This window comes from Pseudophryne corroboree, chromosome 6, assembly GCF_028390025.1.
Source record: "Pseudophryne corroboree isolate aPseCor3 chromosome 6, aPseCor3.hap2, whole genome shotgun sequence".
NCBI classification, from domain to species: domain Eukaryota; kingdom Metazoa; phylum Chordata; class Amphibia; order Anura; family Myobatrachidae; genus Pseudophryne; species Pseudophryne corroboree.
The window spans coordinates 668,487,371-668,502,496 of NC_086449.1; the positions used below are offsets into that span (position 1 = coordinate 668,487,371).

The 15,126-nt window shown below is 44.2% G+C and overlaps 1 protein-coding gene across 4 annotated transcripts in view; it reads right to left on the reverse strand.

Annotated features, from left to right (window-relative positions):
- The window catches only part of SLC23A1 (solute carrier family 23 member 1), an 894,224-nt gene that overhangs the window by 49,136 nt on the left and 829,962 nt on the right, over positions 1–15,126 (reverse strand). The window contains exon 14 of one of the 4 annotated variants that reach the window (XM_063928252.1): positions 12,768–12,971. The exons of the other annotated variants lie outside the window; for them this stretch is intronic. Coding sequence (XP_063784322.1) covers positions 12,964–12,971 — 8 coding nt within the window. The 3' untranslated portion in view covers positions 12,768–12,963. Of the gene's footprint in view, positions 1–12,767; positions 12,972–15,126 lie in introns of those variants that run through there. 4 annotated transcript variants of the gene reach the window in all.

Below are 15,126 nucleotides of genomic sequence, written 5' to 3' on the forward strand. Positions count from 1 at the left end.
GACTTGTAGTACTGCTACTAAAAACAATATTCACATTTTGTCAAAAAGGCTATCAGCCCCCCATCCGCCGCCCTTGGATGGGGGGGACAGCCTCGGGCTTCACCCCTGGCCCTTGGGTGGCTGGAGGGGGGGACCCCTTGATTGAAGGGGTCCCCACTCCTCCAGGGTACCCCGGCCAAGGGTGACTAGTTGGGTATGTAATGCCAGGGCCGCAGGGAACAATATAAAAGTGTCCCCCGGCTTTGGCATTATGTATCTGGCTAGTGGAGCCCAGTGCTGGTTTCAGAAATATGGGGGACCCCTACGCTTTTTGTCCCCCGTATATTTGGAACCCCTGTCACTTTTTTTCCCATATTTTTTCAACCAGGACCGGCTCAAAGAGCCCGAGGCTGGTTTTGCTTAGGAGGGGGTACCCCACGCATTTTTTTTTTTAATTTTAAAAATGTTTTATTTTTTACGAAAGGTGCACAATGAAGCCCTGCACGGATCTCACAGATCCGTCCGAGATTCATTGTGTTAAAGTCAGCAGTGTTTTACAATTCACTCCAGTAAAACACTGCCAAAAAATACGAATGACATCGACATCGGTAAATACGAAAATGCAGAATACGGCAGCTTAGTAAATTAGTCGTAATAAATTCAAAAAGTTGCAAATTTACACTTTCGATGTCATTCGTGTTTGAACTTTAACCTCATTCGGAAAAATACGAATTTTAGTAAATATACCCCATTGTGTGTAATAGAATTGGAATTAGCAACAAATAAGGCTAACCAGCATCTAGCTGGTACCCTGTCATAATATGAGCATAAAATTGTACTCCAAGATGCATGAAATCAGTGGGAGTGTTATAAGATTTGGGTGTAACCATGTATTATTAAACTAAATGAATCGCCATGTTTTCTCTGTTGATGTCTTTGACCTGAGCTGAGAGGATGCTGCCTCTCAGCCTGTATACGGGCGTGGTCTTTTAAATAAATAATGAATTGTTTTATAAAATCTGACTTCAATTCGATCTTTTACTTAGATGCAACAAAGAACAACAAATGGTTAAATTAGGATTTAACATTACCTTACACAATGATTGACACTGTGACACCTTACAAAGATTGACACTGTGCTTCCCAGGCCTATTCCTAGATCATTAATAAATATATTGAACAGTAGCGGGCCAAGTATGGACCCTTGTGGTATTCCGCTGACTACTGGTGCCCAGCTGGAGAAGATCCCATTGACCACTACTCGTTGAACCCTGTCATCCAGCCAATTACCTATCCATGTACAAATAGTATTTTCTGGGCTAAGCTCTCTTAATTTGATGATCAGTCTCCCGTGAGGAAATGTATCGAAGGCTTTTGCAAAATCTAAATAGACCACATCCACTGCTTTGCCCTGGTCAAGATTATCACTCACTTACTCATTGGTTAAGTTAGTTTGACATGATCTGTCCCTCACAAACCCATGATAACTCTTACTAATAAACTTAGTATTCCGCAGATAATCCTCTATGCTAGCCATCAAAATTCCTTCCAACATTTTACCCACTAAAGAGGTTATACTAACTGGTTTATAGTTCCCTGGGTGATTTTTAGATCCCTTTTTAAATAATGGCACTACCTCAGCTATATGCCAATCCCTCGGTACCATACCTGATCTAATTGAACTATAGAAAATCAAGTATAAGGGTCTTGCAAGCTGTACCCTATGCTCCATAATAACCCTTGGGTGAAAACCATCTGGGCCCGCTGATATATTCATCTTTATGTTGCTTAGTCTCTCTGGGACTACTTCCTCACTTAAACAAGCATCTAGCCAAGAATCATTACCTTCACTGTCGTTATGCACTACTAACCCCGTCTGATCCTCCCTAGTGAATACTGATGAAAAAAGAAAGTTCAGTACTGTTTATCCACTTTTATTTTGTCATCGTTTTTCAAGGCTCCCAGTTCATCATTTAATGGGCCTACATTCTCCTTTTTTAACCTTTTACTGTTTATGTATTTATAAGACTTTTTAGGATTGGCTTTACTATCTATAACGATTTGCTTTTCGTTTACAATTTTAGCTGCTCTTATTACTTTTTTGCGTCTTTTATTGCATTCCTTGTAATACTGCAATGACTCTTCCCCTCCAATTGATTTAAATTTTTTGAAAGCACGCCTCTGTTTAGCCATTTATTTTTTGACCTCCTTATTAAGCCACATTGGTTTGTGTTTAGTACTCCTGCGTTTACTGCCCATGGGAATGAATTTGTGAATATTGCTATCAAGCAATCCTTTTAAAGTATCCCACATTTCTGATGTGTCCTTACCATGAAACAAAACTTCCCAGTCAATGCTTTGGTTGATCCCTTATAGCTATGTTTCTTGAAACTGATGTTAAATGTGATTATATTGTGATCACTGTTTATGTCACTGCTTTATTACAAAATTGAATCAATTCATTTTTCCCTCTAAATTCTAAACACACTACCCCATAATGACAATGTGAATTTTTTTTTTGTGATTTTTGAAAATGTATTAAAAATGAAAAACTAAGAAATCACATCTACATAAGTATTCACATCCAGCCAGGGCTGCCATCAGAAATTCTGGGTCCCGGGACTCGCAAAATAGGCAGGCCCCCCACCCCCCTAAAAATAAACAAATAAAACAAAAAAAAATATATATATACACTGCTCAAAAAAATAAAGGGAACACTTAAACAACACATCCTACATCTGAATGAATGAAATATTCTTATTAAATACTTTGTTCTTTACATAGTTGAATGTGCTGACAACAAAATCACACAAAAATTATCAATGGAAATCAAATTTATTAACCCATGGAGGTCTGGATTTGGAGTCACACTCAAAATTAAAGTGGAAAAACACACTACAGGCTGATCCAACTTTGATGTGATGTCCTTAAAACAAGTCAAAATAAGGCTCAGTAGTGTGTGTGGCCTCCACGTGCCTGTATGACCTCCATTCAATGCCTGGGCATGCTCCTGATGAGGTGGCGGATGGTCTCCTGAGGGATCTCCTCCCAGACCTGGACTAAAGCATCCGCCAACTCCTGGACAGTCTGTGGTGCAACGTGGCGATGATGTCCCAGATGTGCTCAATTGGATTCAGGCCTGGGGAACGGGTGGGCCAGTCTATAGCATCAATGCCTTCGTCTTGCAGGAACTGCTGACACACTCCAGCCACATAAGGTCTAGCATTGTCTTGCATTAGGAGGAACCCAGGGCCAACCGCACCAGCATATGGTCTCACAAGGGGTCTGAGGATCTCATCTTGGTACCTAATGGCAGTCAGGCTACCTCTGGCGAGCACATGGAGGGCTGTGCGGCCCCCCAAAGAAATGCCACCCCACACCATTACTGACCCACTGCCAAACCGGTCATGCTGGAGGATTTTGCAGGCAGCAGAACGTTCTCCTTGGCATCTCCAGACTCTGTCACGTCTGTCACATGTGCTCAGTGAGAACCTGCTTTCATCTGTGAAGAGCACAGGGCGCCAGTGGCGAATTTGCTAATCTTGGTGTTCTCTGGCAAATGCCAAACGTCCTGCACAGTGTTGGGCTGTAAGCACAACCCCCACCTGTGGACGTCAGGCCCTCATACCACCCTCATGGAGTCTGTTTCTGATCGTTTGAGTAGACACATGCACATTTGTGGCTTGCTGGAGGTCATTTTGCAGGGCTCTGGCAGTGCTCCTCCTGTTCCTCCTTGCACAAAGGCGGAGGTAGCGGTCCTGCTGCTGGGTTGTTGCCCTCCTACGGCCTCCTCCACATCTCTTGATGTACTGGCCTGTCTCCTGGTAGTGCCTCCATGCTCTGGACACTACGCTGACAGACACAGCAAGCCTTCTTGCCACAGCTCGCATTGATGTGCCACCTGAGCCACTTGTGTGGGTTGTAGACTCCGTCTCATGCTACCACTAGAGTGAAAGCACCGCCAGCTTTCAAAAGTGACCAAAACATCAGCCAGAAAGCATAGGAGCTGAGAAGTGGTCTGTGGTCACCACCTGCAGAACAACTCCTTTATTGGTGGTGTCTTGCTAATTGCCTATAATTTCCACCTGTTGTCTATTCCATTTGCACAACAGCATGTGAAATTGATTGTCAATCAGTGTTGCTTCCTAAGTGGACAGTTTGATTTCACAGAAGTGTGATTGACTTGGAGTTACATTGTGTTGTTTAAGTGGTCTCTTTATTTTTTTGAGCAGTGTGTATGTATATATATATATATATATATATATATATATAAAACATCCAAAATAAACACACGCGCACACAAACTTTATCTCTCCCACTCACTCTCCCTCAACTTATCTATCACAGGCTGGCCAGAGCTGTAGCAGCCTGGTGCCGGGTAGCTCCTCCCCCTCTGTTTCGTGTAGCTCCGCTCCCTTTTCATGACCAAGATCTGGCACTGTCACAGGAGAGGGGAGAGTACGCTGCAAGCTTGTATTGAAAAGTCTCTGTCAAAATGGCCACCGCCTCAGAGGAGACAGTTATTAAAGATACTAGAGGAGCCTCCTCTAGTATCTTTAATAACTGTCTCCTCTGAGGCGGGGATATTTTTGGAGGGACGTTTACAATAGAAGCTTGCAGCGTCCTCTCCCCCTACTTTGACAGTGCCAGACCTCGGTAATGAAAAGTGGGTGGAGCATCGCAGTGGCGGACGGTGGCATGAGCGACCTGGGCCCTCTCCTCTCTGTTAGAGAGGTCGGGCCTGGGATATCTGTGCCCGCAGCACCCACCTGATGGTGGGCCTGTTCACAGCCTTTGCAATGAAGCTCAAAATGCAGCTCAGGTGCATCCTGTTTCCACTGATCATCCTTCAGATTCCTACAGCTTAATTGGAGTCCACCTGTGGTAAATTCAGTTTATTGGACATGATTTGGAAAGGCACACACCTGTTTGAATAAGGTCCCACACTTGACAGTGGAGGTCTGAGCACAAACCAAGCATGAAGTCAAAGGAATTGTCTCTAGACCTCCGAGACAGGATTGTCTGGAGGCACAAATCTGGGGAAGGGTACAGAAAAATATCTGCTGGTTTGAAGGTCCCAATGAGCACAGTGGCCTCCATCATCTAAACTGAGCGATAGGGGGAGAAGGGCCCTAGTCAGGGAGGTGACCAAGAACCTGATGGTCACTCTGTGGAGACAGGAGAACCTTCCAGAAGGACAACCATCTCTGCAGCAATCCACCAATCAGGCCTGTATGGTAGAGTGGCCAGGCAGAAGCAACGCCTTAGTAAAAAGCACATGGCAGCCCGCCTGGAGTTAGCCAAAATGCATCTGAAGGACTCTCAGACTGAGAAACAAAATTCTCTGGTCTGATGAGACAAATATTTAACTATTTGGCATGAATGCCAGGGACCAAACTTGGAGGAAACCAGGCACCGTTCATCACCAGGCTAATGCCATCCCTACAGTGAAGCATGGTGGTGGCAGCATCATGCTGTGGCAATGTTTTTCAGGAACTGGGAGACTAGTCAGGATAGAGGGAAAGACGAATGCAGCAATGCACGGAGACATCCTGGATGAAAACCTGCTCCAGAGCGCTCTTGACCTCAGACTGAGACTTGAATCTGATTGAACATCTCTGGAGAGATCTAAAAATGGCTGTGCACCGACACTTCCCATCCAACCTGATGGAGCTTGAGAGGTGCGCTAAGAGGAATGGTAGAAACTTCCCAAAGATAGGTGTGCCAAGATTGTGGCAATATATTCAAAAAGACTTGAGGCTGTAATTGCTGCCAAAGGTGCATCAACAAAGTATTGAGCAAAGGCTGTGAATACTTATGTAAATGTTGTTTATTTTTTTATTTTTGAAAAATTAGCAAAAATCTCGAAAAAACTTTATTTACATTGTCATTATGGGGTATTGGGGGTCATTCTGACCCATTTGCTTGCTGCTTTTTTTCGCAGCCGAGCGAACGGGTACCCACTGCGCATGCGCCGGCGCCGTAGTATGCCAGACGGCCGAAGGCCGTAGCTGGGCTGCGATCGCCTCTGCCTGATTGACGGGCAGAGGTGGTCGCAGGGCGGAATGGTGGCGTTTCGTGGGCGCGGTCCGGCCAAAGCAGGCATGGCCGGACTGTGCGGAAAGCGGCCCGCAGCAGCTGCGTGACATCATACGCAGCCGCAGCGGGCCAGGGAAAGACAAGTAGCTCACAGCCAGCACGCTAAAGCTGCGCTGGTTGGGAGCTACTCTTGAAGTGCAAAGGCATCGCCGCTGTGCGATGCCTTTGCACTTCTGTGGGTGGGGGGGGCAGCACTGAAATGCGGGGCGGACTAGCCCTGTGCTGGGCGTCACCCCACATGTCTGAGTGTCTGATCGTAGCTGTGCTAAATTTAGCACAGCTACGATCAACTCGGAATGACCCCCATTGTGTGTAGAATTTTGAGGAAAAAAATTAATTTATTCCATTTTGGAATAAGGCTGTAACATAACAAAATGTAGAAAAAGTGAAGTGCTGTGAACACTTTTCGGATGCACTGTACTGTAGGAGCAAATACAAGGTGCACATTTGTAAGAAGGCCTGTAACTACAGGTGTGCAAATGGTGCATCGCCAAGGTCAGCACTAATGTTGCCAAGGTGGTATCTCTCGCCTGCGACATCATCACGCAGAGGGGATGACACAGGCGTTCTGACGTCATTCCTCTAGTGGAGAGTCCAGTCATGTGACTTTTGGCTAGACACAAAACTATGTGTCTAGAAGCCGCGTTTTGTTTACAAATAGGTAAATGATGATTTCCGGTGTCCTGTTTTCATTCCTGACTGGAAGTAGTTCAATTGGTACAATTTATGGCGGTATCTCCTCCCCTAATTAAGTTACTTAGATGGGTATAAATAGAGAAACTAGGCAGAGGGCATCTATACTCCTGCTGTCAGAAGGACAAAACGTGTTGAGTATTATTGACCAGGTCTACTTACCTACTATCCACCAGATAAGCTGCATTTATTATTTTTTGTTGTATTATGTCCAATAAATTCATGTTAAACTGTATTACGCGATTTTTGGCAAAGTTTCTTTCTCCTATGTATGGTCATATTGACTGAAAAAAAAAAACAAATAGCAAATTATCATGCTGGTGCGAGGAGTTCCAGCAGTGTCTTACCTGGGAACCCAACTGCAAGTCCTTCAGGATCTTGCTTAATCTACCCTCAAAAAGCAACGAGACCTGATCAATGTCACTAAGGCCTTGCATAATCATTCCCATTCCAGCTTCTCGTTTCCAAAAATAGGACAACCTTTATGTAGTCAAGACTCCCAAAAGTTTGGCATTATCGATGATCTCCCTAAAGTCTTTGGAAAACAATCTATAACTCTCAGAATAGCCCCTTAGCACATTCTACAGAATGGACTACAATATTAAGTAGGGCTGTACGGATGGTGTAATGGTTAGCATTACTGCCTCATAGCACTAAGGTCATGGGTTTGAGTCCCACCATGGCCCTAACTGTGCGGAGTTTGTATATTCTCCCCATACTTGTGTAGGTTTCCTCCCACAATCCAAAAATATACTGGTAGGTTGTTTGGCTCCGAAAAAAATTAACCCTACGTGTGGTAGGGAATATAGATTGCAAGCTCCACTGGGGCAGGGACTCGTGTGAATGGGCAAATATTCTCTGTAAAGCGCTGCAGAATATGTGTGCACTATTTAAGAAACTGGTAATAAATAAATAAATAATAAGTACCATATGTGATTATTGTTGCCTATTATGGCAGTCCTCATATAATTGGTGAATTAACTTTTAATGTTTATATGTACTTGGCCATATTTTAGACTTTACAATTTATACTTTTTGCCTAAGTCAGTTTATCTCATTTAATGTGACTTAAGCTATCCACTATATTCCAGTCTAATGACCGGCTTACTTTTGTTGCTCACAGACTGTGATGTTAATTCAGCACTAATGTTTTTTTTCTCAGTTACTAATGCGCTATTTTCATTATTGCTCAGATATATATGCTGTTAATTAATGTTAAGGGGAAAATGTTGTTTTCCCATTACCAATATTTCTTCTAAGTCCCACTGATAATTCTCTACCCTTCATTACCTGAACGCTATACCTATCACATCATTTACATGTCTCAATTTTCTTTCTTTCTCTTCTTCTTAATGTTTAGTATTGCCCGCCCATGCCCCCCACCGAAAAATGTGTCCTAGGATGACTTGCTCTTTCCATGTTGGACCCAACCCTAACCTACAGTAGGAATTGGTCATTTCTACTCCCACTTTCTCTCCTCTACTCAAGGTTCTCTGTGCTCTTACCTTAATACTTCCATCATCCCCTCCCCCCAGTTGGTGTGTGTCCCTTTACTTGCAAATAGTTATGGAATTCACCAGCCACCATGAAATTGAAAGTCCTTATGCTTAATGTCAACTGCCTTAACTCCCCTACCATGGCCATTCACTACTTTTCTCAGCATAAACCTGATACTAACCACTTGCCTGGCATGGTCGCATCAGATGTGACCATGCTTGAAAGTGCTTTATCTGACCTGGTCACACAGGATGCGACCAGTCAGATAAACTGTGTTAACAGCGGCAGGTAAGAGAAACTTTCCTCAGCTGCTGCTGGGTTCCTCTGCCTCCTTGCACTCTTCCCTACTGATTGCCGTGCTGCCAATCACTGCTGATCGGTTAGCACAGCAGGAACCCCCCTCCAACATCTGAAGACAATGTCAGCCACTGGGAAAGGGTAAACTATCCTCCCCAAGCCACCCCCAGACCCCCTCTGTGTACTTGGCAGCTGTCCGGGATCTAAAACTAAAGTCGCAATGGTCGTGATGTTACTGATTTTCCAATGGTCGCAATGTTCCCGATCGATGTTTCACTGTTTGAAAAAATAATAATGATAAAAAAGTATATATAAATATATATATATATATATATATATAGAAAAAACAAGTGAGAGAGGCGCCCCTAGTGCAATACAGACAGTAAAAATGAACCTCCACCAATAGCACCCTAAAATTAGAGGTGTACCGTATGGGGTGGTCTCCTACCACTGTTGATCAGCGTTTTCTCAGAATAAACAAGTATCAATCCCCGCTTCTAATAGATGTTTTGATGTACCGGTCACGTCTGCACTTGTGATCTCACAGTGTATGATGTAAAGGATAGAGTAGAATACAGCATAGTGTAATACTGTTTAAAACATTTATTTCACATTAAATACATAAAAACAAGTTGCCCGTACCATGAGTTAAATATAAAACAGCTTATCTGTATATAGGTGTATCCGTCTGACACTCAACGCGTTTCGTCCGTTGCTGTGCTGCTGGACTTCCTCAGGAGTGCATACCATAATGGCTCATATGTGCCTGTATTTATACCTCTTTGTTAAATGAATAATAAGTTTCAAATTAGGCCGTTATATATATATTTTTTTTTTTTAACTAAAATCATTTTGGATAGGGTTAATTTCATGTTCTTCACCTAATTCACTCATTAAAAAACCGACAATTTCGGAGCTGTTTTGGGGGAATAAAAATCATCATTTAAGTGGTTTAGCTGCAAGAGGCCCATCTTAAAACCCAACACCCCTCCCTAGCATGCAAACAGCACCCCCTCGTCTGTTATTCTTCCATGATGGTCAAGTGGATTCAGTATGATATCCTAATGGACGGGATGCCAGCAGTTATCTGACAGCGGCATCCTGACCATCAGAATCCCAAGAGCCCCCCAAAAATTACAGTAACCCTCACCGGTTCCCTACCCTAACCCTCCCTTGTGAGTGTCTATCCCTAACTGTCCCCTGTGGTGCCTCACCCTAATCCCCCCAATACCTAACCCTACTTTTCCCGTCACTTCACCCCAACCCCCCCCTTCTTATGCCTAAACTTACACCCCCCCCCCCACCCCTGAACGTGTATTGCTGAAGAAACTATCAGGATTTCGGGTGCTGGTATTTTGATGCCAGCATCGTGACCTCCATCGGGATTCAAACGCCGTTTTATGGTGTTCTTTGGGATTCTGGTGTCGGTATTTCGACTGCTGGGATCCCGTCCTTTGGTAAATTAACTACATCCTGGTCAAATGGAGGGGCACTACTGTTATGCTTCATCACTACTTTCCCATACAAGATTCCATCTACGATCCTCAGGGCTGCTTCATCATCCTTATAGGATCATATAACCAGTCCCAGATCATGTTAGCATCTGTTTACACACAAAACATGCAGCAGGGTTCTTTATATTCAAATTTATTTTCTGAATCTTGTTCGTCTTCCCCGTTGCCTTACTGTCATTGGTGGCGACTTCAATACCACTCTACATCCAGCTTTGGATAGGTTGCGCACATGCTCTACACTACACACACATGCACAACTTTATAAAAGTCTCCTCTCACACCTCTATTACTTTATGTTCTGTATGATGCTTGGTGAGTCACCTACCACTCAGCCAGAGGCTATACTCATTACTCCCCTCCTCATAACCTCTATACCTGAATAGACTATTTCTCCGGAGATCATTCCATTACTCAAACCCTCCTTGGGGCTCTGACTCTCCCCTTCTCTTAGTGTGACTACTCCGATAGAGAGTTAGAGCTGGCTATCCTGCGAGCAACACCTGTCACCCGCAGTTGGTGCTTTAATGATTCACTACTTCTGAAGCTGACTTTTATTTTGGATATTTCCAGAGCTATTTCAGAGTTTTACATCACAAGCTCCACTCCGGATGTCACTTCATCTATTATTTGAGAGGCTTACAAAGCCACCCTTTGAAGGACATTAATTAGCATTGCAGCTGCTAAAAAAAAAAAAAGCCAAAGCTGATCTACTGTATGTCAGGTTTTGGGATATTTGTGCATCCGAAACTGTCTAAGAACCAGCTGGAGTTGGGTAAGTGATACAGATAATATTGGACTGGGACCGAACTGAAGTGCTGACTTGGCTGAAACTGGAATGATGACACTGACAATGTCGTAATATCATACCTCCCAATATGACCCTCTCCAGGATGGACACATGCTCTGCTTCTAGACTTTTCTCTTAATTTATGATCGCCTGCACATGTTTTGAACAGTTTAATGGAGAAGAAAGGTGTTTCACCACAGGTGATGGCAATGATACATTAAGAGGGAAGTCCAGGAGCAGAGCATTGTGTCCCTCCTGGAGAGGGTCATGTTGGGAGGTATGTAATATCGGACTTGCACTGTTAGCCTGGAATATCGGACTTGCACCGATGGTCTATAATATACATTTGGTAAATGCTGACACACGGTTTAACAGTAGAAGAGACTAGTTCACGGAACAGAATGGTTTAGCAGGGAAGCACAGCTACAATGCTCACACACAGACAATGCTCACACACAGAGCTATGTGACTTATGGAACTGGCAACCTTGGCCCTGTAAAGCAGGAAGCTGAGCACCAGATTGGGCAGGGTTGGTTAGTAGAGAGTCAGCCTACTGGAACCAAGATGGCAATGTCCATTACTGGTTTTGGAGGGAAGTTTGGTTTAGACCCAAACACCAGGAAGTGGAGCACTATGGAGGATCACACTAGTATTATTCACAGAATGCTGAAAGTGTTGTTCAGAGGCAGCATGTATAGTATTCACTGACAACTAAGCACAATGAGCAGAGAGACCAGCTGCTGAACACAAGTGACTAATCAGAACCTTTTAGCAGTGAGTAACAAAGACTGCAGCTTGTATGCTGAACTGCAGAAGTGATAGCAGAGGTAAGACACAAAACATGAGAAATGTAGTCATGATTGTGAAAATTTGCAAATACTTATTACTCCATTTAAAAGCAATTTCATGTTTAAACGTTTTATTGGTGCTTTTAGGGGCTATTAAGTGTTGGTCGCAGATTTTGCTCTGTGACCATATACTCACATGCGGGGAGCCGACCAGCACAGGGCAAGGCCACCCGGCATGTTTGGCGCCACACCTCAATGGGATCGCAATTTAATTGTGATTGCCTCGAATAAAGGTCGACTCCTGCCTGCGCAGTCTATCTGCATAGGCAGGGGCACCGCCACCATGTTTCCATATGCAGGAAATGCAGACGGCATCATAGGCATGTCCCAAAAATGGCCATGACATGCCTCCGTTTCCCAATCTCTACCCCCATGCTGCATCTCAGCCCCCGGACACCCATCACCTGTCAATTACCATTCCGTGCCATCTTTTCGGGATGTGATCTCTTGGTGAAGGGTCACACATACACACTATTGACCTAATTCAGACCTGATCAGAGCTGTGCCCTGCCATCGCCTCTATATACACAGTGGTAAAAATTTTTTGTGTGTGTGGTATATTTTTATAGGGTGTTGGTGTCACCTTAACCTCTGGCTGTGGGCTGCTTATATCTCTCAAGCACAGTTGATTTCTTTCCAACATAATCTTTGTACTGCAATTGCCTCGGCCTGATTGACAGGCAGAGGGGGTCGCTGGGTGGGAGGGGGTGGGCCGGTGGCGTTTGGCCGCCATTTAGGGGGCGCGGTCTGGGCAACGCAGGCGTTCCCGGACTGTTGGGGGGGCTGGCCGCGGCACCTGAATGACGTCACATGCAGCTGCTGTGACCCTCACAGCGACAAGTAGCTCCTGCCAGCGTGCAGGAGCTGCGCTGGCAGGGAGCTACTCCTAAAGTACAAAAGCAAAATTTATCACATCTACGATCAGGTCTGAATTAGGCCCTATGGCCGGTGCGCGTGAGCAAACCCTATGGACATGGCTGCTGCATGCATCCATATTTGAATAAGGCCCTTTGTCAAGTTAGCATATGCATCCTCTATTATTATATTCACTATGTAGACAAAAGTGATTGGACACTGACAGCAAATAGATCAATGAGATTTTATTTATGCCAGTACTTTTTAGGTCTACCATGTGCAGTGATTACTGCAAAATACCCTTCTACCATGTGCAGTGATTACTGCAAATACCCTATCAGACCTGGAGACTACCCATCGCCACTCTGACTCTCCTCTTTTGTCAAAGCCATCTTCAGTTACCTGCAACAAAAAAAGTGTTGTAACTAAATTATGATGTTGTTTGACATGCTACACTACCCCCTTTCCATTTGAAAAAACTGACTTAGATTCAAGATAACCGATTTCAAGATGGCGCTCATGTTAGGTACATACCCTAAAAGATAGCCCACCTCACCCATACCTTACTGGAGTATTCAATTTTCCTATTTCCTGCACAGTTTTTGAAATAGAAGGGTGTACTGCGACTTTTTAATCACCCTGTAGTATGTGTACTGACTGGGGTTCCTGACGTCAATTCCGGTCCCGGATAGGCTGATGTGATCACAGCGGCTGAATAAGTCCTGGGCTGCGCAGATACTGCACAAGATCTGTTTGTACAGCTCTGCCACACATGCGTTCGCACACTTGCACAGCTAAAATACACTCCCTCTGAAGGCGGGGACTATCTGATCGCATCAGAGCAAAAATCGCCTGCTAGCGATAAGGTCTGAATTAGGCCCATAGAATTTGACGGCACTTGGCCCATCAAATCTGCCCCCTTTTTTAACCATATTGTTACTGTACCTCAATCCCTATTTGATCCTTATTTTGTAAGGATATCATTATGTCTATCCCAAGCATGTTTCAATTGTTCTACTGTATTAGTCTCTTCCACCTCTGATGGGAGGCTTTCCCATCTGTCCGCTACCCTTTCTGTGAATTAACTTTTCTCAAATGTCCCCTGAACCTGCCTCCTCCAGTCGTAGTACATATCCTCGTGTTCTAAAACTTCTCTTCTTTTGAAGAATGTTTCCCTCCTGTACGTTGTTAAAACCCTTGATATATTTGAACGTTTCTATCATGTCCCCGTTTCCGGGCTGGGTTTGGGATGCCGGCACTTGGGATGCTGGGGGTCAGAAGACCGATAGCGGCATTCCTGACATTTGCTAAGTATTGTCACCCTCTTTTCCTAGCCCCCTAACCCTAATCCTCCCTTGCTGCAGCCTAACCCTCCCCTCGCAGCCTAACATTACCCCACACCCCCAGTGCCCAGCCATAACTCTCCCCCGCAGCCTAATCTGTACCCTACTCCTTTTGACCTTATCCTAACCCTCCCTTTTTAGTGCCTAACTCTAACCCTTCCCCCGCAGCCAAACCCTAACCCTCCCCACCCACAGCCTAACCCTAACATCCCCTATAGTGCCTAAACCTAACACCCCCTTTGGCCTAACCCTAACCAGGCATGGCAAACTTTAATTCAGGATGCCGACAGTTGAGATTCCGGTGCTGGTCTTCTGACTGGTGTGAGTATTCTGTCTGCCGGCATCCTGAACGCCGCCATGCTGAACGCATTCCCCTTTCCCTTCTCTGCTCCAAACTATACATATTAAGAACTTTTAGTTTTTCCAGTTAAGTTTTGTGATGTAGGCCAAGCACCATTATAGTTGTCCTTCTTTGTACAGTCTCTAATATATTAATATCCTTCTGATGATACACAGTGTTCTAGATGAGACCATACCAATGACCTATACAGTAGCATTATTACTTTTTTTCTGCTACTGATTCCTCTCCCTATGCAATCAAGCATCTGCCTAGCCTTCCTCATTGATTTGTTACATTGCTTACTTGACTTTAAGTAATAACAACATCCTCTGTAGATCCCTTACTCCACTATTGTGCTGTTAATACTATATTTACCCTTTGGATTTTTGAAAGCCAAGTGCATGATTTTACACAAAAAGAAAACCAATAATAGCAGCGCTGAATTCAATTAATACTAAAAATTAAAAAATGAGATGGATTGAATGAAAACATCACATCACCGTTGCTTTGTTGCTGAACCAGTGCCCGGACCATACTGGATGCCCAGAGTTTGCTATTTGGTGGATTTTAACAGGCGTACTTAGGACCATCCCGCAAGTCAAGCTCCGCATACTGGTAAGGATTGAGAATATGCTATCAACTCCCAATTGAAGGATCATCTATGGGATATTTCTCCCTCTAGCGGCCTAAGAAGCGGTAATAACCCTTTTCGGGACTGTGCAATCAGCTCCTAAGCCTGTATATTCTGCCTAAACTGGTGTCCAGTTATTTAAAAGGAACGGACATTTCTGGTTCACTCATTCTGCCGGTGGTCACATTGACTTTTAATTGGTTATTAATCAGAGTTATTAATAAATTTTTTAATCTGCTTTCA